Source organism: Phyllostomus discolor, chromosome 10 (assembly GCF_004126475.2).
Source record: "Phyllostomus discolor isolate MPI-MPIP mPhyDis1 chromosome 10, mPhyDis1.pri.v3, whole genome shotgun sequence".
NCBI lineage: Eukaryota > Metazoa > Chordata > Mammalia > Chiroptera > Phyllostomidae > Phyllostomus > Phyllostomus discolor.
Genome location: NC_040912.2, coordinates 85,994,829 through 86,021,508, shown reverse-complemented (window position 1 = coordinate 86,021,508; position 26,680 = coordinate 85,994,829). Strand labels below are relative to the sequence as shown.

At 52.0% G+C, this 26,680-nt stretch overlaps 2 protein-coding genes across 2 annotated transcripts; one reads left to right on the top strand and one right to left on the bottom strand.

Annotated features, from left to right (window-relative positions):
* The first annotated feature begins 336 nt into the window (after nt 1-336).
* KEL (Kell metallo-endopeptidase (Kell blood group)) lies at nt 337-22,547 on the top strand. Its single transcript, XM_036010986.1, has 19 exons — nt 337-3,182; nt 3,504-3,586; nt 3,891-4,035; nt 4,328-4,504; nt 6,041-6,165; nt 6,480-6,626; nt 10,402-10,464; nt 10,557-10,745; nt 10,961-11,109; nt 12,214-12,343; nt 18,155-18,265; nt 19,334-19,432; nt 19,659-19,736; nt 20,170-20,270; nt 20,447-20,557; nt 20,699-20,766; nt 20,960-21,129; nt 21,465-21,560; nt 22,279-22,547. Exons 2-19 carry the CDS (start codon nt 3,563-3,565, stop codon nt 22,438-22,440), a joined length of 2,145 nt encoding a protein of 714 aa, XP_035866879.1. The 5' UTR covers nt 337-3,182; nt 3,504-3,562; the 3' UTR covers nt 22,441-22,547.
* A 131-nt stretch (nt 22,548-22,678) lies between these two features.
* On the bottom strand, nt 22,679-24,392 carry LLCFC1 (LLLL and CFNLAS motif containing 1). Its single transcript, XM_028525226.2, has 2 exons — nt 24,004-24,392; nt 22,679-23,248 (listed from the first exon to the last, which is right to left on the bottom strand). The coding sequence occupies exons 1-2, from the start codon at nt 24,155-24,157 to the stop codon at nt 23,070-23,072; spliced, it is 333 nt and encodes a 110-aa protein (XP_028381027.2). The 5' UTR covers nt 24,158-24,392; the 3' UTR covers nt 22,679-23,069.
* Between the last annotated feature and the right edge of the window lie 2,288 nt (nt 24,393-26,680).

Below are 26,680 nucleotides of genomic sequence, written 5' to 3'. Positions count from 1 at the left end.
GAAGCTATATTAAGAGTTGGGGAACACCTTTGAAAAAAAAGAATTTATGGGTTTTGAAAAAAATTTAAGTAACAAGTAAAAGGACTACTTTTAACATTTTTATGAACATGTACACTTCATTTATAGATATAGGAGTAGAACAAGAACATGAATTACTGCTTAATTAAATTAGTAAGTCCATCAAACGTTATTCAGTAACAGTTGAGCTGGTACTTGAATATGGCAGAAACTTCAAGGTAATACCCAAAGACTGAAAGTTGAATGTGTACATGTTGACGCATCTCAGAAGGAGGATCTTGTCCCTTATTTTTCTTGGCATATTCCCATGCTACCCATCTTCCCAGTCTCAGAGGGGCACAGAGAAACATGCTGGACACAGGAAACTCCAGCCCACACAGGTATCAATTCAGTGTATGCATCCTCGAAAAAGAGTTTGTATAAGGCCTCGCTAAGCCTGCTGTCTTAGTCAGCTACTGCCATAATAATGCTTCGTAACAAATTGCTCAAAACTTAGTGGTTACAAAAGCAGGCATTCTCCTGTCCAAAGGTCTGTGTGTTGACCGCTGTCCAGTGGATACAGGCTGTGGTCCACTGTGCTTCGGGTTGCATGTGGATGGGCTTGAATCTAGGACACAGGTTTATGCAAGTCTGCTGCGTGGGTTTGTTCAGGGACTCAGGCTGAAGGAGCAGGGGCTAGGCAAGTCATGGTTTCCCATCAAGGATCTCCTGAGTGCAAAAGTCAAGCCAAATCATGCAAGTAATTTTAAGACTCCGTTTCCATTTGCATCATGGTTAGTAATGTTTCATTGGCCGAAGTAAGTCACATGGCCAAGCCCAACCTGGTTGGACCAGGAGAAGTGTTTTGTTCCTAGTGGGACGGGAAGAGTCGTGAATAGTCGCTAGATAAGAAATCCAAACCATTGCACCCACTTTATTGAAAACCTCATGCCCTCTCCAGAGAGGGTAAGGGGCTTGGTCCACCTGTGTGGCAGCAGAAATATTGGTGCCCTATAGGAAACCAGCAGAAACCAAACATAGAAAAGAAATGTCAGGAACCCAACTAGGTTAGTCTTCTGTGTGAGGAGCATCTACAAATACTCATATCACATAACAGTGGCCCTCAATATGCGTGCCCTTGAGCATTGCGGGGCATGGCAGGCCCCATGGCAATGTGGCGGTTTCTTATCTGTGAACTTCAAACCAGCATTTCCACTCACGTAAATGGTCATAATGCCACCCCACTTTTATGGAAAAAAATTTTCCCAAACTAATGATTTTTAACATTGACCATGACCAGTTAAATTCTTTCCGGTTATGCTTCTGACTATTGCCTCTTCCCCCCCTTTTAGGCCTAACACTTATCCTTCAGAGTCTACGCCTGAGCTTGCTTGCACAGATTTAGGCTTGTATACACTGTAAGGGTTTTGCCTTAAATTCACACTGCGGATCTTCAGCCCCTGGGAGACTCAGGTAAAGTCTTGTAAATCAGCTCCACACCCACAGACGTTTATTCTCAATCCCCAACACTAGCTGCCTAATATGCCCAGGTGAGCCTTCCATGGGGATTACAGGAGGCAGACATCCTTTGAGTGCCATCAGTAGAAAAACTCAAAACTCACGGCTGAGTTTGGATACTAAGTCACCAGCAAGATATGTGTTGAGTTCAAGAACTAGGTATGAAATGAAGCTATTGGCTTGGCGAGAACACTAGACTCAGCAGGAAGATACCCAGTATGAGAGTCTAGGGCAGTTTGCATAGATAGGTATTAGCTGTATCTTGTCTTCATGGAGACCAAAGACTCATACTTTTGCCTGGCCTGATGCTCTCATTCTTAAGTTAGAGCATCTGCTACAAATAACACTTACTGGTTACTGATTGATTGTGTTGCACACAACAAAGCAAGGAGCTATTTCCTTTACTTCTTCCCATCCTCCTTCCCCTCTAAATTCAATTCTTTCATTTCCTTACCTCTATTTAAACACACACACACACACACACACACACACACACACACACACCTTACCTAGAAAATATTGCATCCTTGGTCATAACTTTGTGCCTCCTTTATTTTCAGATGTTGACCTTACCATTCTGGTCTTCTGTCCCTCTCCCCTTCCCAGCAACCAGGCAATCAGAGGTGGTCACTTCTCAATGGGCCACACCTTCCCTGTGCTCCAGCCCTTTGCATCTGTCTCGGTTCTACCATTCTTCATCTGGTGGACTCAGTAAATATACTGTGTATTTCGCAGATAAGGATCATGTGATCTAGTGCAGAGCAGGACTTTTAGATCTAGACAGCCTGGAGTTGATTTCAATCTGGGTTCTACCAGTTACTAGTCATGTGATCTTGGGAAAGTCTCTTTCTCAATCTGTACCTCCGATTTCCCCATCCATAAAACAAAATAATCATACCTCCTTTGACAGATTCGCGTAGGACTAAAGAACTAGTGTACATTTAGCATATTGTAGGCCAACAACCAATAATAGCCATCATCCTTTGCATGTGTTTCAGAGTTTCTAAGAGCAGTACAATCCTATCAGACCATCTCCGCCGCAGTAAGGGATAAGAGACGGTGAACCTGTTTTTCCACTTGTGGTTTGTCTCACATCTTGGTGGAATACAAGAAGAGGCTGAGAAGTTGCTCAGACATTGGAAAATGGGGACTTTTTAAAGAGAGTTTGGGGATACCGGGGTCTTCTTTTCCCTCGCTGTGAATAGTGTTCGCCACTCACTGTCGGACCAAGAAGGATGTTTCAGAGACTCATTTGGAGAACTCGACATATCAGGAAGTAGCACATGACTTATGTCTGAGCATTCTAAAGACAAGAGACTCTGGCAAAGGCCCGGAGCAGGGCACGAGATGCCTCCCAAGGGCAAGACCGCCTGGGGAGTGAGGACTTCCCGCTGTGCCTCCCCTGAGAAGCTGAGATAAAGGAGGAGAGGCCGGGGTGTCTCTGCACTGATAACCAGGCTCCACCCAGAGGCCAATGGTGTGCATATGGGGATGGCAGGGGCGGTGAGTGGCAGAAGTGCCCCTTCTCCAGGACCAACAAACTGGGGTGGGAGGAGGCGGGAGGCCATTTCCTGGATCCCAGTCTTCAGACTTCAGCGTCCAGAGCAGAACCAGGAAGGATCTGGGGAGCCAGAGAAAAGGATAGACAGACGGACACATAGGCAGAAGGCAAGTCCTCTGGAGAAAACCATTTCTTTTTGGAGTCAGAGGCCTCGGCTGAGGAGCGGGGGTGGCTGCTGTGTGAGAAGGCCCCGTCCCCACGGGAGTGGTGGGGCGTGAGAGGCTTGGAGAGTAGAAGGGAGAAGGGACAGGAGGTGATAGTGCCTAGTGGTGCATTCAGGGCACAGGTTCATTCTGCACAGGTCACTTCCCTGGGAGGAAAATACGTGGTGGTGGAGTGGGTGGGTCAAGGTGTCAAAAGGAGCTGATCTGACTTTCTTTAATGTAAGCCCCGTGTCCTGAACCAGCGTCGCTCTCCTGCTCGCTCGGCTCCGGAGGGTGGGGACACCTGCGGAGAGAACCACGGGGACCCAGCTGGGAGAGCGGAATGGGGACTCTGTGGAGCCAGGAGGTAAGTGATGTCCTTGACCTGTGCTGGGGAGGTGTGTGATACCCTTCCAGCCCTGGCATCCAGCCCCTCGCTGCCTGCCGGAGCCTTCACGCAGGGCAGGTGGTGTCCCTTGTCTGAGCATCTCCCGGGGGCCGCACATGTCTGTGTTTAGGGAGAATGAGGAGAATGACCTCTGAACAAGGGGGCCCCAGCACTAACTTCTTCATTCTCTCCCCTTTACCCTGTCCCCTTCCCTTCCCCCACCCTGCCCCCCCCAACCCCCTCCCTCTTGTGTTTCTCACTCCCTGGCTCCCTGCGTGCACAGAGGCCCCCAGAAGAGGAGCAGCCCACGGAACAACGGAGCAGATGGTGGGCCCCAGCCAGGCGGCTGCTAACGGCTGTCCTGCTTTTAGGCCTGTTCCTTGGTTCTTCTGTGGTTTTGTTCTACTTCCTCTGGAGCTGTGGGCCTCGTAAGCAGAATCCTGGAACCCCTAAACCCACCAGCCCTCTCTCAGTCATGGGCCCCACCCATCCATCACCTGAGGCTCCGTGCCCCCCCCAACTTAATCCACCACTCATCCTGCCCCTCCCATCTACCCCCTCCCAGGTCCTTTCCCGCTGACTCCCACCCCCAGAAACCGGCAAGATCATTTCCTTCTCACCAGGGTCTCTCCTTGGTCCTCACCCAGCATTCCTTTGCCCAGCCCCTTGGGGGAGCCCTCGCCTCTCTCTTCTCTCCCAGCTCTGAGCTTTTCCCCACAGGCCCCTGCAAGACGCCCGCGTGCTGGCGTCTCCTGAAATATTACCAGGCCTCCGGGAACACCAGTGTGCCCCCTTGCACCGACTTCTTCAGTTATGCCTGTGCAGAGGCCGAAGGAGCCAATACTTCTTTTCAGGCCCTTGCTGAGGAGAACAAGAGCCGACTTCAGAAGATACTGGGTAAGTGAGGAGTGCCGGGCCAAGATTCTCTGTGCAAATGCGTGACTTGGAGCCTGGAGCCATCACGACTCCCACACCTGTGTGGTTGTCGGACAGCTGGTCTGCACCACCCCCAGTGGGCTCCCAGGTTTGTTGCTCTCTTGCTGTACCCTTTGCCCCAGGCACCTCCTCTCATCTGTGTCTTCTGGTCCCTCACTTGTCTTGGCTTAATCCCCATCATCCTCTTTCCTTTCCTGTCTGTTCCTGATGACACTGCTCTCTCCACATTGTCCCTGTTATCAAGCTCCATGTTCTTTGTCGTGTCTCTTACATTCTCCATGTCTGTCCTGTGTGTGGTAACTTCCTCCCCCCCACTCCCCCCCAGCATCTCCCCAGAGCTTTTGCACTTGAATTCCTCTCTCCATCACTCTCAACCTGTAGCCTGCAAACTCTTCTTGATCTTGAGGAAGTGGGATCTTGGGGAGGGACAATGGAGATGAAGGTGGGAAGAAGGAAGTGGCAGAGCTGGGTAACCAGTGACACAGCAGACTTTCTATGGCTGTGTAACGAGAATGAATATAGATCTGCTCGAAGAGCAGAGCCAAGTTAAAAACCCTGGGGGTAAAGAAGAGTCCTGGAGATAGTGATGGTGGAGAAAAGACCTGAAAGGAAAGTAATGAGGGGGGAACTGAGGCCCCCTGGGGGTTGGAAATGGGCCCCAGAAAGCTGGTGGACGGTGGCGAGGATTTGGGAATACAAACTTTTAAGAGTGGCATGTATTGCCCGTATAAAGGAACCTGGACAGTGTGTCGGCATCACCAACTGAAATCTGGGAGAAATAAATGCCTCCCTCTCCCCTCCTTGGGATGCAGAAAGAGTCGAAGTAGGCTCGCCCTTGGTGGGGGCCGTGTTTTGAACTAAGGCACAGAGATGAAAAGGAACAATAGGGCTTAGGACAAATTCTGCCGCCCACCGTGGAATGAAGAGCTATCAGAGGGGCGGAGGGAGAGGTGCTGGATGTTAGAGGGTGGCGATCCCAATGGGTATGCGTTTGGGTTGTTGTCATGTGTTTGTTCATTCCTGACGGAATCAAAGAGTGAGGAGTCTGGACTAGGCGAGCCCATCCTGTTTCCCCTCTTTGCTAACCCTTTCCTTCTGAACTTTTCTCCCTTCGGTCCCTCTGAGTCCTCTAATTCTTCTGTTCGTCTCCATCCTGCCTTCCATTTCTACCCTTCCTCCTTTATCCATATCCCACTTGTTCTTCGCTCTTCCTTTTCTTCCCTGTCTTTTCCTCCTTATTTTATTTCTCACCTTCCCTTTATTTTCCTCATTGTCTTCTCTGCACTCTGTTCCCTGCTTTGACCCTTCCATCTAGGTGACCCTGTCCAAACTGGACAGTCTTCCATATTCCCAAATTCCCTCACCTCTCTATTCCTTCCCTCCTTTCCCTTTTCCCTCGAGTCTTTCCTTTCCTCCCTATAAGCTCCCTGTCTCGCACCTTCTCTGCTTGTCTCTAGGGGGGCCCCACTCCTGTAATTAACCACATTTCTTTTCTAGATGCCCCCCGGTCCTGGCCCCCAGGGTCTGGGGAGGAGAAAGCCTTCCAGTTCTACCGCTCCTGCCTGGACACAGATGCCATCGAGGCTGCAGGGGCTGGTCCCCTCAGGCAGGTGATTGAGGAGGTGAGACACGGGGCATGACTTCTCTGGACACATGTTATATAAGACCAATGTATGCTCAGGGCTGCCATTTTATTTTCTAGAGGGTGGGTCTCTTTCCCAGGGACCCCCAAGATGTAGGAAGGAGGTGGAAATGGCAATGCCTTGTGGAAGTATTAGGACCTTGGGTGAGGCTGGAGAAAGACAGATAGAGGTGGGGCTCTGGAGCTATCAAAGGAACCAAGAGTAGAAGTCAGGCAGTAGCACCTGTCTGAGGAATGGGGGGGCAGGTGTCTGAGGAGGCCAGTATGCTGAAGCCTTTTCTCTCTTCTTCCCAGCTCGGAGGCTGGCCAGTCTCCAGTAATTGGACTTCCTTAGATTTCAACCGAACTCTGAGACTTCTGATGAGTCAGTATGATCACTTCCCGTTCTTCAGAGCTTATCTGGGACCTCATCCCACCCCTTCACACTCGCCAATCATCCAGGTGAGGGATGTCCTGGTAAAAATGCAGGGGAGCCCTGGCTGGCCTGGAATTCTAGCCTATCATCTCTTAGGGGAAGGGGGAGACAGGATAAATGTGCCATGTAGGGAAAAGACCTATCTTTAGGGCAAATTATTTATGTGAGAGTCAGGGACGCTAGGCAAGATTAGGGGAAAAAGTAGAAAGGCTGGTCCTAGGAAAACAGAAGTGGCTTTGGTCTTCCTTGCTTATCAGATTACCCCAGAGCCTCTTAACTCCTATCTCCCACATTACCCTTTTCTTATTTGCTCTATTCTCTTCCGAGGGGCTTTCTCAATCAAGAGCTAATTATGCTATTATCTCTGTGTAAATGCCTTCAACTCACCAGATCATCAGGATGTAGTTCTTAATTGTTTTAGCTAAACCTTGCCAGTCTTTTTGCAGTCTGATTCCTACAGACTTCTCTGTCTCCTGCCGCATCTCTTCTGCCCCTTGAACTCCAAGGCATGCTCACTCGCAGCTCCTCGGTCCTTCCAATACATGACCCCCTTGGCCTGCAACACTACTCTCCAGTCTCCTACACTCAGCCTGGAAAACTTACGTATTTTCCAAATTTTGGCTTACATTGTTATCTCTTCTAGGAATTCTTCACTGATACCCTTGCCAGACCTAGGGAACGCCACTTCCCCCCTTCCCCATGCTGTCAGTATTTAACACTGTCTTGAAGACCGTAAGCCTCTTGAAAACAAGGCCACTCCTTACTCACCTTTGTTCCTCAGCACAAGGCCAGGCAGCTGGAGGCCCAGACCAGGTGTCTGTTGAGCAAATCAACAAATAAAAACACTGGGGGCATTGGTATTGTGGTAGGCAATGTGACACTATGTATTCGACTCCATTCTCAAAAATTTCACAGATTTGTAAGAGGATAAATATATAAGAAGTATGAGGTGTTCTAGACTTCAGTTCCGAAGGGGGTGCCCAGATTAATGGCCTCTGGGGATCAGTTAAGGTCTGAAATGGTTAAGGAAAGGCTCAGAGAGGGGAGAATGGGAGCTGAGCCCTGGAGCATGGTTGGTTCACACAGGTAAAGGTGAAGCTGAAGGGCAAGGAAAGGGCAGCAGGGGAAAGTCCTGAGCTCAGGGAAGACCCTGGGATGGTCTGATTCCTCTGTGGGTTCAGTGAGGAGGCAGGTCTGGTGAACAGGGGTTAAGGGGGGTATGCAGTTGGAGGTAAAAGGAAGCCTGATGACATAAGGTTGGACTAATTATTCCATATCCAAGGAGCCAGACTAAGATGATAACTGTTGACAATAGAAAAAAAGAGAGATTTCAAATACAATGGTTGTGTACTGAGCTTCAGTAGAGTCAGCAGCTTGGGAGGTCAACCTGGGAGTGCTGAGAAATTGAACAATTTTGAAGCTATGAACTAAGATGCTTGCAGGCGAAATGGAAAGGAAAGGTCAGGATGGCCCAGAGGTTTAGGTGACTTTATTCTTGTGGTCATGGTTCAGTGTGATTGGTGACAGATTGACTATACAAAAGAAAGGCAGAGAAATAAAAAAAAAACGACCCTCCTCCAACCCCAGTTTTGATTTGGTGTGAATGGGAGGAGGGTGGTCACTAGCAACTTGAGACCAGGTAGCCTCTGGGGAGAATGGGCAGAGAGAATGGACTACAGAGGGCCCAGCCCAGTGAGGGGGTGGGGGGCAGAGAACAGCGAGAACAGGCAGTGAGGCGGGAGTCAGACCGGCATGTGTGAGCCACATAGGACAGGAGAGGAGCCAGTTTCTAGAGGGATGGTTCACCTCAGATTCTAAAGTTTCTGAACTCAGAGAATAAGGAATGAGGAGACAGCACTGGGAACCTCCTAGAGATAATATCAGAAATGGCTATGGAAATGCTCACGGGTCCTGCACAGGTTCTGAGGAAGGTGAGGAAGCTGAAGCCGTGATACAGACAATGTAGTTCTTCAGTTTGGACATAACTTGTGACAAAGTGTGTGTGTGGAGGCTCTGCCCACAGGATTGGAGGGGGCCTCCCCACCCCACTGCTGGGCCCACATGGATGAAAATAAGTCTATGAAGACATGATCTGCTTGGGGAGGAAAGGTAGCCAATCTCTCAAAGGAGAAGGGCCATGAACCTGTTCCTCAATAGGCTTTTACTGGGTTTAATTTGCATAGGAATACAGGGTGTATACGTAAGGCTCATCAATCATCCTCAGGCAGAAATGATTAAACAATAGATAACATTCAGAGAACTCTGAGGGCTTATTCTGAGTCAGGGTCAGATAGTTTAAGGGCCATAAAACTTTGGGGAACAAACTCACTTCCTGCTTGGACCCTTATCATTTAAATTGAGGGTATTAGCAAAGTAGGTTTCATAGCATTTTATGCATATTTTCTTAGGCCTGATCCCCCCAGGGAACCTACCCTTTTCAGGACAGGGCTGCACCCACCTCCGGCATTGTTTCTAACTTAAGGCATTGTTTCTGGCTTCATTCAGGCAGGGGAAGTAAGGCAGCCAAGAGATCAGCAGACTTCTTGCAGACAGAATAAGGACTCAAGCTATGTCAAAGCCAAGGGGCGAGTGTCCATCACCCCCTTTCTTTATAGCCCCCCAAGTCCTTCCCTGAGGGCCCCTTTGAGACCATGCCTGTCTTAGGTCATCCCTTTTTTGAGGAATCTCACCCATCATTGGCTAATCAGTCATCCCCCCCCCCCCGCCCCACCCCCCCGCCACCCCGGGCCAAGCAAGGTGAAGTGAAAGGGGGCAGAGGCGGGGGCCCTACAAGGAAGATAGGCGTTGTCTCTCAAGTGACTTATGGTCCCGAGGTCTTTTTACTCAGCCTTAGCCAGGAGGGTTACAGTTTCTGAAACCAGGCAGGGCGGCTCCCAACAACTGAGGAGTCGGGTGAAAGTTTTTTCAAAGTAGGGACAGGAATAGAGCTCAAGCTGGTGGGGGTGGATATGGAAGTGGGAAAAGGAAAAGTGTGGGAGAAACCATCTTCAGAATAGAGTCAAGGACACGCCAGTGCCAGAACTAAGGTGAGGCCAGGCACGTGAGCAAGCTACTTGGCTGCAAGATTTAGGAGGGTACCCAAAGCTCAGTGGGCAAGATAAACCACATTTTAATGAATAGGTTTTAAAAATCAAAGTCAGTGCAAAAATCCATGATGAACAAGATATCACATTTCTGTTCATCCCGGATTATTTGGAAAAAAGGTAATTTTGTTTTTCACAATGAATTAAAACGCTATTGTAGACTTCTTTGAAAACATCTACAATTTTTCAAAAAAGCAGATCAAAAGTACACTGAGGATTTTGGGGGAAACCTCCCTCCCAGCCATGGTGACCAAAGCCTTGCTGTTTTAATCAGTATGGATTCTTTGCATTCACTGATTTTTTAAAATATCAATTAGGATATCAGTTATTTTGATACTCAGCTTTTAGTACCTCCTAAATGTTGCACCTGGAGTGGCATCTCACCCCTACGTCCAGACCTGGCCCTCACCCAGAAGTGGTTCCCCTCAGGACATGAACTATTAGGTTTCTCTTGCTAAGCACCCCCAAAATTGGTTGAAATACCCACCTTCTCTCCACAGTTCCTTGTCTGGACTCTTTCCTTCCATGCCCCTTGCCCCCAGCCCCTTCCTTTCTTTGGACTCTCGCTCCTTCTCTGCCTGCGCCCCCTTCATTCCATTTCCTGAGGCCATCTGGCATGGCGCAGGCCCCACGTCCCCACACCCGCCCTCTCCTTCCTCCACACTACCCACTTCTCTCCAGTCTCTCTTGTGTCTAGATAGACCAGCCAGAGTTCGACGTTCCCCTCAAGCAAAAGCAGGAACAGAAGATCTATGCCCAGGTAAGAAGGATGGTGGGCAAAGGGCTTGACCTCGGATGCAAGGAGAAAGGCGGGGCCGCTGGTGGCTGTGACTGAGGCTGCCCGTCCCCTAGATCGTGCGGGAGTACCTGACTTACCTGAACCAGCTGGGGTCCTTGCTGGGAGGAGACCCCATCCAAGTGCAACAGCATGCCTCTGTGTCCATCTCTATCACCTCGAGGCTATTCCAGTTCCTGAGGCCCCTGGAACAGCAGCAGGCACAGGAGAAGCTCTTCCGGATTGTCACCATAGAGCAGCTGCAGGTGACTTGCACCGGGGACTGGAGGAGCATGGGCATGAAGGTCTCTCTCCCACACTTTCTTCACCTCCTGGCCGCCTTCCTCCTCATTCCCTCAATTCGTTTCCATCCCTGACCACCCTCTCTCCGCTTCCCCTCAAACCCGGGAGACAGGAAGATCCTTCTCCTTTCCCCCCTCCTCCTTCCCATTCCCCTCAGCCTCTGTGTCCTCCTTCTAAGGAAATGGCCCCTGCCATTGACTGGTTGTCCTGCCTGCAAGCAACATTCACGCAGATGTCCCTGAGCCCCTCCCAGGCCGTCGTGGTCCATGACCTGGACTATTTGAAAAACATGTCGCAGCTGGTGGAAGAACAGCTGTCAAACCACAGGTGGGCACCAGGAGGGGCCGGGGAGGTACAGAGGCGTCAGGGGTACAGACGACTTTGGAGAATGCAGGCCGGGAAGGGCCCCCCGGGAAGATGGGAGGGACTCGGACACATGGGCCACAGAACGGGCCGGGTGGGCAGCCACAAAGGGAATGGAGGAAGGCTGGGAGGCTTGAGGGTCACGGGGAAGGGAAAACATGTGTGAAATGAGGGAGACAGGGGTTTGGGAAGACACCAGATTTGCCAGGAGTAGAACCCCAGCCCGTGAAGAGCGTCTGAGCTGCAGGAGATGCTGGAAGGCCAGTCACAGGGACAGCTGGGCCAGGCATGTCTTGTCAGCTGCTGCTGGGCACAGGCTGGAGTAGGAGGCAGCGAGACGAGCAGATGAAGGAAGCGAAGGCTGGGCCGCTCTGGGGGGTGGGGAGGGAAGCTGAGGAAGAGAGGCCGTTTCCCAGGCGTGATGAGAGGATCCTGGAGACCTTGTGAGAAAGGTCAGGAAGTCAAGGAAGGTGGGCACGTGACGGGGAGACTGTGTGTGGGGCTCTCCGCCATCCCTGATACCTGTGTGGCCACCACTGGGAGGGGCTTCTGCCCAGGGGCTTGGGCCCTTCTTCATAGAAACTCGGTGGCAGCGACATCTAGAAATGCTTGACGGAAGCAGACAAGCGTTCACGTGGGCGTGAGCAGGTTCAGGTAAGGGCACGGGGCCAACCTGCTCATCGAATTGCCAGCAGGTTGCAGAAAGCTCCCTGACCTCAGCTTTGTTGTGCTTGGAAGACACATCTCCAGATGAGCCGAGGTTTATTGCTTGTGGAAGTAGATGAATCAGTTTTGCTAACTCAACGCCCAGCCTTTGTCTAGTCCAGATCCTTCTCTCCCTGGGACTTGAGAAGTCTGACTCTTCACCTAGTTCTTCTTTTTTTTCTTTGTATCAGTCCCATCCCACACCGAGAAATGTTCTCCTTCACTTTTTCAGTCAAACAGTTGTTAAATACAGAGGAACAGGGGCTTCTCCCCGGAGTGCAGGGGTCTTAGGCAAGGGGAGGCTTTGCTTTAGGGATCCCCAGAGCACCGGGGTGCAAGTGTGGGTCTCTTTCTCCCCCGCAGTGACTTCCTGCAGAGCCACATGATCTTCGGGCTGGTGGGGACCCTCTCCCCAGCACTGAACAGTGCGTTCCGGGAGGCACGCCGATTGCTGAACCGGAAACTCCAGGAGCTGATGGGACGGCCACCTACGGTGAGGAGAGGAGGGGAGGCACCGTCTTGGACTGGGGGCTAGAGGAGCACCTGTCATTGTGAGGGGTGCATTTTGCCCTGTCGCTCTCAGGTGGTGGACATGAGGGCAGGTGCCTCTCGATGTCTGGGCTTTCCATGAAAGCACACAGGTTGGGCATGCGACGCTTACCTTGAGAACCCAGGTACAAGGCTCCGGACCTTTTCGGCACACACTTGGCTATGTCTACGGCCCTGTGCTGAGTATGGAAGTTGAAATATAGAACTCTGAAATCATCGAGAGGTACTTTTCCTGTGTCACGACCCTTGAGCTATTTGCTTCGCTCTCCTGAGCTCTGTGATTAGAGGACGGGATGAGAGACAGATGTAGCAAGCAGCAGCTTTTCCTCTCTCTGGGTGATTCCGGTGTTTGGTGCTCAAGTTCTTCACCAAGAATCCATCTCCAACATCCAGTGGCATTGGCTGGGCCTCACTACGGGGTGCGTGGTACAGATCTCAGCACACCTGAGGGGGGGACTGGAGAGCAAGTGCACTCCACCTGCCGAAGTCTACTGTGTTAAGGAAGACTAGAGACACTCCTCCACAGAAGATGGTGAAGGCCTGAGGTAGACACATCCAAACGCAAGTGGGGGCATCTAGTGTGTTAGAGACACCCCGACTTCAGTGAAGGTCTCAGTTTCGCCTCGAAAATCACTGTGTTTTTTTAATAGTTTATGAACCATTTTTCTGCCTTGGTGAAGCTCACTGCTTTGGCACCCTGAAACATTTATGGGATTCAGAGAGGGGCTAGGTGTGCACAGGGCCTGGAGTTTACTTATTGCTCATTAAGAATTTATCATGTGCTAGACATTTCTCTAAGCCCTTTAGATAGATGAGCTGCTCCAGTCCTCACAGCTTTCCCATGAGGTAGGCACATCATTTTGTCCCAGTTTTATAAACAGGGATGTCAAAACACACATGTTATGGAACCTGGCCAAGGTAGAATGCCTAGGAAGTTGGAAGAGCTAGGATTTGAACTCTGACAGTCTGGCTCCAGAGCCTGCGTGCTTAATCACTGTGCTTAAAACAACAACAACAACAACAACAACAACAACAACAACAACAAAAACACTCCTCCTTAGGACTCTCACTCATGTGGGCAAGGCCCCAAGAGGATTCCTTCTGCTCAGGCTTTCTCTGGACTCCGATGAAGAAGGACAGAGTCCTCACTCCTCTTAGCTGGGGTGTTGGGGTTGCTACAAAATCCCTGGCAACGAACAGCTTCCTGTAAATCCCAGAACCGTGGCCTGATGACACTTTTGACTGAGGGGAAAGAGCACCAATGCTGAAACTGACCGTCGAACTTAGAAGACTTACAAATTGCTAAAGCTGCCATCCTTTACACACACACACACACACACACACACACACACACAATGCATTGATTAGGATATAGCTCTACCAGTACACAGCTGTGTGACTCTGGGGAAGGCACGTCACCTTTCTGAAACAACGGTACCAAATATGACGCATAGTGGTAATAGCTGATATACATTGTGTAGCTTACCCTTTTCATTGCATGCAACTTTTAGCATAAATGATTTTATTCAATCCTCCCAGAAACACACTGAGGACCTCAGAGACAACAAGTAGCTTTCACAAGACCACACAGCTCAGAAATGAAGGAACAGACACCAGAACAACCCGTCTGGCTCATGAGGCCACGTTGTTGACCACGTACTCTGCAGGATTAAGAAATACGTGGGTGGCACAGAAAACGGGTCGGCAAGTTCTGTAAAGGTCAAGAGAGTAAAATTTTTAGCTTGGTCTAATGGTCTGTGTTGCAACCACTCGACTCTGTCCTTGTAACACAAAAGCAGGTGTACAACAAATAAATGAAAGGGCATAGGTACATTCCAAGCGAACTCTGGTTTAGACAACAGATACTCTTGAAATTCCCAAGAGGGAGAGGTCCGGGTGGGTTTGACTGACCCGTAGGATCTCTACACAAGAGGTAGGATGGAAGCAAGGTCTAGAGAGTTGAAGATTCCTGGCAAAGAAAGGGCTATTGTTTCCCTGGGTCAAGGCAGGGGACTGGCTGGCTAAAACGTGGTGCACTATGGGAAGTCCTCCTAGTGACTCTGGCTGAGAAGAGTGGCTTTCTGCCGGGGAAGCACGCGCAGGGGTTTGAGGATCAGCAGGGAGCCCGCTCAACTGGACCGGAGGGTGCAGACAGGACCGTAGTAGGGAGGAGTTCAGAGTGGGAAGCTGGGGAGCATGCAGGGCCTGGTAGGTCACTGTAGGGACTTCGGCATATTATAAAAGAATGTGATTTGGAGGTGAGGGACAAGATTACCTGACAGATGTGTGCTGTGAGAAGGAGAGTGAAGCTGGGGACGCTACCAAGGTTCCGGCCTTAATTTGACCAGAATTTACGGTTTTATTCAATGGCTATTAAGTACAGATTTCTAACCATGTTCTTTTGAATGCATTCTGCTTAGCAGTGGCCTTATACAAAAAGACTGCTAGGTGTCATTGTATACCATATTTTGTTGATGAATTTTGAATATCCAGTCAATAAAAATGGCTATTAAGCCAGGTCTTATTAAATTTGGAAAGCTGAGTTTGGAGAAATAAAAGCAGGGCTTCACATTTGTACCTGTGAAATATGAGCTATTTATATTTAGCCCAGTGGCCCAAATTATTCAGGTAACTTCAATTTTTTTTTCATTCATCCATTATATTACCTTTCCTTTTCCACCTTAGGTCATTTGCAGTTTTATAGTGTATCTTCATCTAGAGTCTAGACTACTATTAAGATTCTTTTTTTTTTAGATTTATTTATTTATTTATAGAGAGGGAAGGGAGGGAGACAGAGAGAGAGAGAGAGAGAGAGACATCAATGTGCGGTTGCTGGGGGTCATGGCCTGCAACGCATGCATGTACCCTGACTGGGAATCAAACCTGCGACACTTTGGTTCGCAGCCCACACTCAATCTACTGAGCTACACCAGCCAGGGCTACTGTTAAGATTCTGAAGAGGGAAGAGTGTTGGGTCAAGCCAGGCCTGTAGATTTATCCATTCATTATGCAGCACATGCTTCCTGAGCACCTACTAGACCCCAGACACTTCTCTAGGCACCACAGACCGCAGTGAACAAAACAGACAACAAAATCTGCCCTCAGACACTTATATTCTAATGGATGAAGAAAGTCAGTAAACTAACTAAATAAAATATCTTAGGTGGTAATGCATGTTATGGAGAAATAAAACAGGAAAAGGAGAGAGGGCGTGTAAGGTGGGGAGCATCTTACAATTTTCCATAGTCCTGGCCAGGGAAGCCCATACAATCTTGGAGCCATTCATCTTTGATGTTTTGTTATGGCTCAGCCCCGCTGAGCATCCACTCAAATTACACTATCATCCAACAAAGACTTCTCCATCTAATTCACAAGGATTTAATTTGTGGTTTTATGAGATGTCTTCTTGAAATGAAAATCATGCCAGTGGAGTGACAGTTTAGAATTTACGGAGCATTTTCCATGTATTGTTTCATCTCATCTTTTGAACAGCTCTGTAAGGAAGTTGGATTCAGGTATTGGGCTCACTTTCGTAGCCGGTGTGTCTGAAGTGCTGAGGTTTAAGTTAAAAACCGACATTCGGTAAATGCTGAATTCTCTGTGCGGAGGTAGTATTGAGGTGGTCCTAGAGGGTGGATCTGACCTATCGCTGTGTCTTGTTGGCCTTGGAAGCTTTTTATAAACTTTGAATTAATCACCAAGCTTCAAAAATGAGGAGATGGCACACCAAGAATTGCATTTTTATTCTTTGTTGTTGCAAACGTGACGTGATGCTTGGACGTAGCTGGGCTAGCCTCCGCCGGGGCAAAAACTTGCAGCATCTCCGTTTGGACTGGGCATGCTCTCCCCCAGTTGCCATCGTCTCTCCACATCCTGTGCTTCTGACGTTGGTCAGCTTCTCTCAGTTATGTCACCTCATGGCCCCTGTTTGACTTTGTGACTCCTGGTTGGTGGTATGTCCTAGTGTGGCGAACCTATTAACCAGAGAAATCGCTATTACTTTGACCTTATTTGTCCCCAGGGATCCTAGATGGGCCCTCAGTCATTGCATGTAATTTTCCGAGTGTTTAAGAAATAGTCAGTTTAATGATTCCCAGAGTGGCACGGGGGTGAGCCTGAGGCAGCACCTTTACTCTCTGTGACCAGCTCAAGGCCTGCCGTGGCCCAGGCCATGGGGACCGGTGTGGAGCAGGCAAAGGCGGTTGGAGAAAGGGGCAGGCACCAGCGAAAGGGATCAGGGGACAACTCCAGGACCAGGAGGTGTGGAAAGGGTGGATGCTATTTGCTGCTGTGCCTGGTGTCACCTCAAAGCCAAGCTCGTTGCAGGCAGGCCTGTGGGGAATGGACACTGAAGGAGGCCCACAGAGCCTGCCCTTGACCCAGTCATTACTATCAGACCCAGGGTTCCTTTCCACTTGTGTTCGTATTTCACATTTGTGCTCCAGAGCTGCAACTACTACGCTAGAGAAAGTATCTCATTCCTTCTCACCAGGTCCTTGACAGGTCTCATGGGGAGGGGACAAGAACACACAGTGTGAGCGACCGGGTCTGGAGCCACCTGCAAAATGATAAACGTCCTAATAGGCAGGCCCTGGACTCACTTCTTCATGAGGGCATTGCTGGCCTTCTCCTTCTGGCCCCTGTTCTGTGGGGGCCCTGGGAACTCTCTCTCCAGTCTCTGGGAAGGAGAGCTCAGTGGCGGCCTAACTCCCTCCTGAGAGGGGCTCTAAGGGGAGTAAATCAGTTACAGGAATGAAGTCTTGTGACTTCACTGCTTAGCCCAAATTGGCACAGTAGCTGCTTTTCCTCAGTCCCAGCCCAGCCGTTCCTGGGGCAGCTCTCTTATTCCCACCCTGGCCCCTGAAATCAATTTTTCAGCCTGCTCTTAACCATCTCTGGGCCTGCCCCTTGGCCAACTCTCCAAGCCAGCCAGGCCCGCCACCGAAACCTCCCCAGCAGCTCTCTTTTTCTTACTCTTTTTGTCCTGCTGTGAAAAAGCACCCCAGCTGCCAGAGGCGTCTTGGGTTTTTATCCAGCCGTCTCCCCACCTTTGAGGTTGAAGATGTCTCCCATCTTATCCTATTTCCTCTTCGTTCCATCCGGCTCTGGCCGTAAGCAACTTACCTCTCCGAATTCACATCTCCAGTCTTTTCTTCAGTCCTCTTCTCCTACCAAGGTGCAGGATGGCATCTGCACCCCAATTTCACTCTGATGACTCTCTTCTTTATAAGACCTATGATCCACGATAAGCATTTGGAGAGTGGGAGAGGGCAGTGGAACAGGGAGAGGAGTTCTCTTCTCTAATTTGCATTTTCAGCAAAGAAGCACGGGAAGGGGAGACACGGCTGGGCTCCCGGTGGCGGCGCGGTGCCTGCGGTGGGTGGGAGGGAAGTGGCCAAAGAACAGGAGCGGATCGGCACCTAGTCCTCTCCGTCCCCGGGGTGTTTCCATTCTCCAGAAGGAAGCCTCCCAGAGAGAGGCCTTGCTTTCAAACCCAGTAGGCTGTCCATAAGGATGACTCGCCCAACCCAGGCTCAGGAGACTAGTCCTGGGAAAGTGAGCCTCTTTGTCGCGGAGCAGCACTGAACCCACGTGTGCCCCGCAGGACGGATAACTGAGTCAAGTGTGACAAACCCGGAATGTCCAGAAAAGAGAGCAGTCTCTGGGGCCTTGGGGAGGACTAGGGGAGACGGGCCTGGGAAACAGATGTGGAGGACCCTTGATGGAAACCGCTCACCCCGCGTTGTCTCCACAGCCCGCCTATGATCGAGGCATGCAGTGCGTGGAGGAGACCGGAGCCTTCTTCGAGCCGGCCCTGGCAGCCTTGTTTGTCCGTGAGGCCTTCGGCCCGAGCACCCAGAGTGCTGTATGTGAGAGCTCTTCCCCAGCCCCGGTCCCTGCACCCCTCCCCACGTAACCCGCCCCTTCTCCTAATTCTGTTGGCTTTGCCCTTCTTGATGGTGATGCGTTTAAGGAGTCAGGCGGTCACGCAGACAGAACCCAAAGAAGGACGTGCTACGTCCCCAGAGTCTGCACCGTTTGGCCACGGGGCGCAAAGGGTACACAACATGCACTAACTCGGACAGGTCACCCAGCGTTCCTGCTCTTGTGTTTCCTCAACCATAAAATGAGAAAACTGAACTCGATGACCTGCAAGGCTACTCCCTGTTTACGATCTTTAAAAAATGCAGGGAACGACCTGAGGATGGGATGATAGGATCTTAAGAAGTGAAAATAAATAACTACTGAATACATTTTGAGTGCCGTCCATGTGCCTGGCACTCTTGTCAGCACGCTGCTCGAACTGCTTTCATCCTAGCATCATCCTAATTTTATCAAGAGAGAACTGAAGCACAGAGAGGCTAAGTGTCAGGCTCCTGATGTTGTCATCCACTGTCCTCCATCGAGAAAAGATACACACTAGATGGTAGGTGGCTGGGGAAGCAATGACTCCACAGTCAGGTTGTGAAGCCAGGGAGACTTCAGCTTGTTGGGATGCGGAGCACCCAGGAAGATGGAGAGAGGAAAAGCGCGCCTTAAGAAGGAGGGTATGAGGACGAGGGTCCCCGTGAGCAGGACGAATGATGTTCTTCATCCTCCCTCTGCTTTCTGTGTGGATGGCCTGCTGAGAGTAAGGACCAGGTCTCTGCACCTCAGCAAGCTGAGATCTCCCCACGGAAAGAAACTGTCTTCCCTGTTGACCCTCAGGAGTGACCGGCTCCTCCCACCTTCCCTTCCTGTCTCTGCAGATCTTTCTACCCTGGGTTTTTGGCCACCTAGGAAACACCACTTTCTGCTCTCTCTTTCTGAGATTGTCCACCTTCTCTGGCAGCTCTTCAGGGCCAAGGCTGCTTCCCAGAGGCCTAGTGGGCAGGACCCAGGACCAAGGCTGACCCTCATCCTGTTCCTCTGTCCCTGCCCCTCACACCCACAGGCCATGGACTTATTCACTACCATCAAGGATGCCCTTGTTACCCGCCTCCAAAGGCTTCCCTGGATGGATGAGGAGACCCGGAAGGAGGCCCAGGACAGGGTGAGCCAGGAGAAGGAATTGAGTGCAATTGAGTATTGGACCAGAAGATCCCAGTGGCTGGAGGAGGGTGCAAAAGGCCCAAGGGGACATGGAAAGTTTAAACACCAGCATGCGGCACGCACACCCTAGTGACAACATAAAAGGCAGGGACAGGGCAGTGAGCAGGAGAAATGCCCTCTGACAGACAGGGGAAGCTGGGTTCCTTCTACCTCGTGTCTCTCCCTAGGTCACCAGGCTGCAGGTAGAGATGGGGGCCCCTGGAGGGGCCATGACGCCAGCACTTGCCAGCCAGAAATACAGTGAGGTGGGTCCCTGCCCCTGACCGCCCTGCCTTTGTCCTCAACTCCCTCACCACCCCTCCACCTGCTGACCTGGAGTGGCAGACCTACCGCTCTCCCTGGGTAGTCCAAAAGAACCCCCTCCTGGCCCCTTGCCCACCAGGCCTCATGGGCAAACAGCCACACTGTGGGTCTTGCCAGCAAAAGAAAGGAACCTTTTCAGGTCACGATGTGTGTGTGTGCACACATACATGTGTGCATTCCCCTGACCCGCCTGAGCGTGTGCATCTGTGTGCGGACCGTGAGGCCTGTCCAGCCCTCTGGTGGTGCGGTGGTATCGTGCTAGTTTCCGCTGTATGGGGGATGTCCGCGTGTCGTGGCGTATCTGGCTGGGTTCCAGTGCAGCCAGCGGGCCATGTGGGTGTGCGTGTACACTCGTCGCCTCTTGCCTCTTCCCAGGTACGCCTCGGACCCAACTTCCTGCAGTCCTTCCTGAGTGGCATTCGAGCCCGTCGAGCCAGAATCATCCAGAGCTTCTTGGAGCCTTTCCCCCACCACAGGTATGAGAGCAAAGGAGACACAGATACCGAATCCCGGAGAAGCCCACCCATGATTAGCAAGAGAATGAGCCGGGGCCCAGGGAGACAGGAACAGTGAAAGTAGCTGGGTTACTGCCCGTGTCTCGGGGAGGGGCAGTGAAAGATGGAGCTGGTGTTCCTGTGTGCTCTTCCCACAGGTGGCAGGTGTCTCCCTGGGGGGTCAAGGCCTACTATTCAGTATCTGACCACGTGGTGGTCTTCCCCGCCGGACTCCTACAACCACCGTTCTTTCACCCCGCCTACCCGAGGTACAGGCCATTCCATGAGGGAGGGCAGGACATGTCCTAAGAGAGATGGGCAGATGTTACAATGGATGGGACTTGTGGTTGGAGGACTGGGGCTAAAATTGTCGCAGGGTTCTGGGGGTAAGACCCACCCTGTCTCCTTAGGGCTGTGAACTTTGGCGCTGCTGGTAGTATCATGGCCCGCGAGCTGTTGCACATCTTCGACCAGCTCTGTGGGTAACAGAGGGCCGTTGGGAGGCGGGGCCACGGGGAACACGGGCCTCGAGGAGGAGAAGGGGAGGGCTCCGGGTTGGGCAGTCCTGAGCCTTCGCAGTACCTCTGGGGCCGGCCTGGTCTGTGGCGCCCCCACGCCCTCAGCCCCACACCAGGCCTCACAGCTTTCTCCCCTGGCCCCGTTTCCCACAGTATTCTCTGGGAACTGCTTGGCTTGTGACACCTACGCCCTAGAGAGGGAGCTGCAGTGCCTGGAGAGAGGCTACGCTGCCTTTCCTTCACCTGGCGGAACTTCCTTCGGTGGCTTCCACTTGCTTCTGGAGAGCGCCGCCGACGTGGGGGCGCTGGCCATCGCCCTGCAGGTGACTCATCCCCCAAGGGGCCAGGGTCTCCTTTTATCAGGAAGACAGACACCCTGCCCCCTACTTTTCCTTCTACCATCCTCATGCAAACACAGCTGCAAAGCTTTCTGCCCTTCACATCCCCCTGAAGAGTCGCCACCTGGGAACCCCCCTCCTACCGAACAGATCCCTCTTTTCTAGGACATCCATGGGTTTTCCTGACAAGTCCATTTTCTCCTGTCTCAGACCAAGGTGTCCGTGCAAAACTTGGGAAAGGGGGCCGTGAACGGGTTTTGGGTATTGCGTACAGGGCACCAGCGCCTAAGGGTTCCTCCCTATCCCACCGCCATGTCTAGGCATACAACAAGAGGCTATTATGGCGCCGTGGGGAGGCCACCCTGCCCAACCTGGACCTCACCCCCCAGCAACTGTTCTTCCGGAGCTATGCCCAGGTAGGCACTCACCATGTCCCGCACGGCTTGCTCTGTGTCAGATGAATTCCCTCTCTGTAATGCTTAAAGAATCTCTTCCTCCTCAGGCACCTCCTGCGACATGTCCCTACCACCATCCTTTCTCACATGGCCCCCGCGGCCTATCCTTCCATATTGCTACAGATTCTCCTGCCGCATTTAGCATCCCCTTCAAACAGCAACTGCAACGACACTCTACTCCCAAATCCCTCCCTGAGAGGAGCGCGACGTTTTTCCCCTTGCATTTCTGCCCTGGAAATACAAACACCTTTTAAAAATGAGCTTTAACAGGCTGTCTATAGGCTATGCATCTCCTCAAAGACCTCGCCCCCAGGTGTGGTCCGCACCTGGTACAATCCAAGCACCATGCACTAGGTACTCCCTCAACAGATGCTGCCCCCAACTCCTCAGTATGCTTAAACTCCCACTTACAGGATTCTCCCAGTAGACCCCACCCCTTGGTCACTTACAGATGGTCTGATTCCACAGGCCAGGCTCTGTCCCGAATGCCTAGGGCCAGGTTCAATCACCTACAGCTGGGAGATACTCTTCCTTTCTCCTCATGGCCCTGGCTCATTCGCATCCGTAGTCTTGTCTTTGCCTGCTGTCCCTACTTACCACCTCATTGCCAGGTCTTGCCTACTGACTCTTGTCTTCCCTGTTACTCTCCTTCCCCCCGTGGACCTTCCTTCTTTCCCAGGTGATGTGTAGGGAGCTCAGCACGCAGGACTCCCAGGACACTCAGAGCCCACCCACCCTTCGGGTCCATGGGCCTCTCAGCAACACTCTAGCCTTTTCCAGACATTTCCAGTGTCCACAAGGTGCCCTCCTGAACCCCTCCCACCGCTGCCAGCTCTGGTAACCCGGCTCCCAGAGAGAACTCAGTATGGACGTGTCAGTGCCTCCTCCGTGGAATCAGGGTGATATCGTCCTGTCCCTTCTTCTCCAAAAATAAAACCTGGAACTTGGTTTCTGCCTGCATCTTAATGATTCTTTCCTGCTATGCTCTGCGCCCCAAAGTCATAACAGGGAAGAGGAGCAACTTCCGAGCAGAGCTGCACGGGCACGAGAAAGGAGAGAACCAATCACGGGTGGACTGGCAGGTCTAATGCCCAGTGACCCAGACGTCGGGCGATTAAACAGACCAGTTAGAGATAGGAGGGCTTTGATTACGCCTCACAAATCTGCGCCTGACTGTTTTGCTGGGTTTTATTGCTTTTATTGTAGCTGCCTCCTCCCCCTAATCTGTGGTGCGGAACAAGGCCAGGGGAGGTGCGACAGAGAGGAGGGCACAGGCCTGGTGCCTCCGGCCCTGGAAGACGGAGCTCAGAGCAGGGGGAGGCGAGGAGGGCAGGAAGCCGCGTGGATGTCTCCCTGGGGAGTAGTGACCTGGAGCCCAGGGGACAGAGGGTCAGTATGCTATCATGAAGCAGAGGTAGCTGTCCAGGTCCTCACCCAGGGCCCAGAAAACCATCCCATCCTCAATGTCCCTCATAAAAAAACCATGGCACTGGCCAGGTTTAAGCACAAGGCTAGGTCGAATAGGTGTTCGCAAACTGCGGCATCCTCCACTGTCTTGTCGTCCTCTTGCTGGGCCATGTCCACCTTCTGCCAACTCTCGCCCACTGAGGAGGCCACGAAGTACTCTTCGTACTGCTCTTGATTCTGGTCTGCAACAGGAGCAAGGGGAGGATGCTGAAATACTGATCCTGACCTGCCCCGGGAAGGGGAGAAGTGAGAATACCAGAGCAGTTAGGGCCCGGGGCTTTTTTTTTTTTAAGATTTTATTTATTTATTTTTAGAGAGGGAAGGGAGGGAGATAGAGAGAGAGAGAGAAAGAAACATCAATGTGTGGTTGCTGGGGGTTCTGGCCTGCAACCCAGGAATGTACCCTGGCTGGGAATCGAACCTGGGACACTTTGGTTCCCAGCCCGCACTCAATCCACTGAGCTACGCCAGCCAGGGCTGGGCCTGGGGCTTTTAACTCAATTGCCCATGTCCTTATCCTTGATCAGAGAGGTGACATTCCATCTGGAGGTGCCTCCTGGGCTGTGTGCAACCACAGCTCCAACTCCAGAGCACTCACACTCCTCTTCCAACTCACACAGCCTCTTCCGAAGCATCTCATCATTCGGGAGTGAGAGCCCGTCTTAGGGAAAGATGGAGAACCAGAGGCCCTGTTCCCAGACAGGTGCATCTGCGCTCCTACGCATGAAAGCCCCGTGCAGTTCCCACTGGCCTGCATGGGGCCCCACGAGCGGGCCTTTCCCATGCCTCCCTCTCACTGCAATAATAGGGGATCGGGGTATTCTCCCACAACCTGAACCTCTCTCAGATTTCGCTCTAACCTGATAAGTAATCTGAGACGGACTACAAACAGTTCTGGGTCCCTAGACTCCAAATGGTGTGCCCCTTTTCTACTCACCTGCAGAGGGTATTTTCTCTTCCTGACTCCTCTCGTTGGGGCCTGGGCTCTCTCTTTGAGGCTCCTCCCCCTTCACCTGCAGCAGCAGGAGGAGGGTTGCCAGAAACGCTGCCCTGAGGAGCTGGGAGCCCAGGGAAGTCATGGGCCTGCCCATTCACCGCCTGCGGCCTTCCTGCTCCCCAGTGCCCAGCAGGCTACCTGCCACCTCCCTCCCCTGGCCCTGGCCCGGCCCTTACCCCTTCCCAGCACTGTTTTCTTCCCTTCCCTTCCCTTCCCTTCCGTAGGACTTTGACCTCATGAGCTCTGTTACATCACAGCCATGGGCTGACTCACTCCAGTTCACTAGAGAGTTCCATCACTGGGCAAGAGAGTGGAGAGTGGCCGGCAGGGAACGACAGGACCTTTGAGGATGACCGCAGTGGCTCAACCTCACCGGGGAGAGCAACACCAGTGACTTAAGAGTTTGTGATTTGCTCTCACATCCATTACATCCTTCCAGCAAGCAGGTCTCAAAGCACTGGTGTTGGCACGCCCATTAGATAGATGAGGATACCGAGGTCCGCAAAACAAGTGACTCACCCACTCGTGATCACACAGACGACAACGAGCCGCTCAAGATGTCCATGAACTCGGTCGATTCTAAATGTCACAGCTCCCCACTCTCCCAGGCAGCCTTTCTCTGAGGAAAGTGGCTTGCCTGGGAGGAAGCCCAGACAACACAGGGAAATGAGAACCGGCAAGTGCTGGGCTGTGCATGGAACTCAGGGCCACTGAAAATGAGAGAGGTGGAGGGTAGGAGAAGGGTCCATCCATGCTGTGTGTGTGTGTGTGTGTGTGTGTGAGAGAGAGAGAGAGAGAGAGAGAATGAGAGAGAGACAGAGACAGAGAGAGAGAGAGAGAGAGAATCAGGACAGAGACACCCTGGGCCCAAGTGGAACCCATGCTCTCCTTCCTCCTCCATCCTGGCCTTTGTCCTTCGTACTGATAGACTGGAACAGCCTCTTCCCTCATTGTACATCCTCGTGTTCTCTTAGACACAGAGGAGACATTGTCAGGGGCTCATTCACTGAACTCCTTGCGTGGTAGAAGGAGGTGGTAGAGCCTTCAGAGAAGACGCACGGTGGCAGAGGGGCAAGGAGCCCTGAGAACAGATCTGGAGAAACCAGCCTCAGTGGCCCGCTGCCCCCCTGCCCGTGGCCCCGGTGAACACGCACCCACCTGCTGGCAGTCCCTGGCTGTGGCTAACTACCACCTGCTTCTCCGGGCAGAGAGGACGGTTAAGGATGAGGCAGGGTGGGGCTAGGGACACAGGATGGAGGCCAGGAACAGATACAGGCCATGCGGCCCAGGAGGGGCGCGAGGACAAGGACAGGAGGGAGGAGATGTTAGACACACTCGATTTGCCCCAACGAGCTCACTGCACATTCCAGCGGCACGAACCACCCAACACAGGGGCAGGAACACGCCCAGAAGCACGCACCCTTTCTGGGAGGGGGCATGGCATGTGATATTTCTTCCCACAGGTCTTAACTCCTGTTGCCTATCTCACACACTTCCTGGTGATCCAAGCCAGGTGGCGGGCGGGGGAGGGGGGGCTGGGGGGTAGGACAGGAGGTCACTTAATGGTGGGAGAGGAAAGATTCAAGTAAGCAGGCAACCCTGCTCACCCCTACTTTGGACTCATTGACCTACAGGTCCAGGGAATGATGCTTGGGTGGAAAAAAAAAATCCTCAAATGTCCTCCTGGCTATTTGGGGGGAGGAGCCTATTTGTTCCTGGAGGAAAGAAAAGCCATCTCCAGCTTGGTGAGCTTAAAGGGGGCAGGTGGCTGGGGGTGGGGAGCATCTTTTGGGTACAGGAGGGAGTAGAAAGAACTGGTTCTACTGACCACCGTCAATTCTATTGCCCCGCAACAGCCTGCCCAACTCCTCGTGCTGAAAAGGAAATATCCTTGAAGGAACCAAGAAGCCTTTTAATTGTTTTTATTACAGAAGTATTTAAGAAGTGTGACAAACAGAGAAGGCTAATAGTTCCACCATCCTGTGAGCATCGCTATTAGTGTTTTCAAGCACAGCATTCACATCCTCCCCCTGTGTGGCCGCGGGCGTGTGGGTGGGAGCGCATTTCCTATAAATTAAAACCCAGTCATCACCCGTGTTCCTCCTCCTCACCCCATCAGAGTAAGAGGCTGGCTGCTTTGGTACCGAGGAACTCTGGGACCTGACATTGCTCCTGACCAGTTGGCACCTGGCAGGCATTACTGAGTCACACTGGACTTTGAGGCATTGTCGTGGGGCCAGGAATCTGCTCCCTGAGGGAGAGAGGCTGGGGGGAAGGGGTGGGCCCTTGTCCCTAGGAAGCCGGGAAAGCAGCAGAAGCAGGAGAGGAGACAAAGGCCAGGCAGGGCAGTGGTGTGGAATGTGACAGAGGTGAAGGAGTGGCGGGGAGGAGAGCCGGAGGGGAGGAGAGAGAGCTCCTTAAAGATGAGGAAGTTGTTTCTAAGTCTCTAGTCTACGGCTGGGACAGGTGGGACCACCTGGGTCCCCTCCGAGCGGCTTGTACCTGCCCCTTCCACTGGAGAGAGAGCATGGGCAGGCACAGAAGGGCAAACGAGAGGGTGCAGACCCCGCACCCCTTCGGGACCCAAGGACGGGGCACACCTGCTCCATGCAGCTCG

Excerpts from the sequence above, each read along its gene's own strand:
- KEL (XM_036010986.1), top strand. The coding sequence starts at position 3,563 with ATGGGGACTCTGTGGAGCCAGGAG. Across the intron at positions 18,266-19,333 it reads GCCCGAGCACCCAGAGTGCT|GCCATGGACTTATTCACTAC; the intron begins GTATGTGAGAGC and ends TCACACCCACAG. Across the intron at positions 20,767-20,959 it reads GCACATCTTCGACCAGCTCT|TATTCTCTGGGAACTGCTTG; the intron begins GTGGGTAACAGA and ends CGTTTCCCACAG.
- LLCFC1 (XM_028525226.2), bottom strand. The coding sequence starts at position 24,157 with ATGGGCAGGCCCATGACTTCCCTGGGCTCCCAGCTCCTCAGGGCAGCG. Across the intron at positions 23,249-24,003 it reads AGAGAAAATACCCTCTGCAG|ACCAGAATCAAGAGCAGTAC; the intron begins GTGAGTAGAAAA and ends CTCCTGTTGCAG.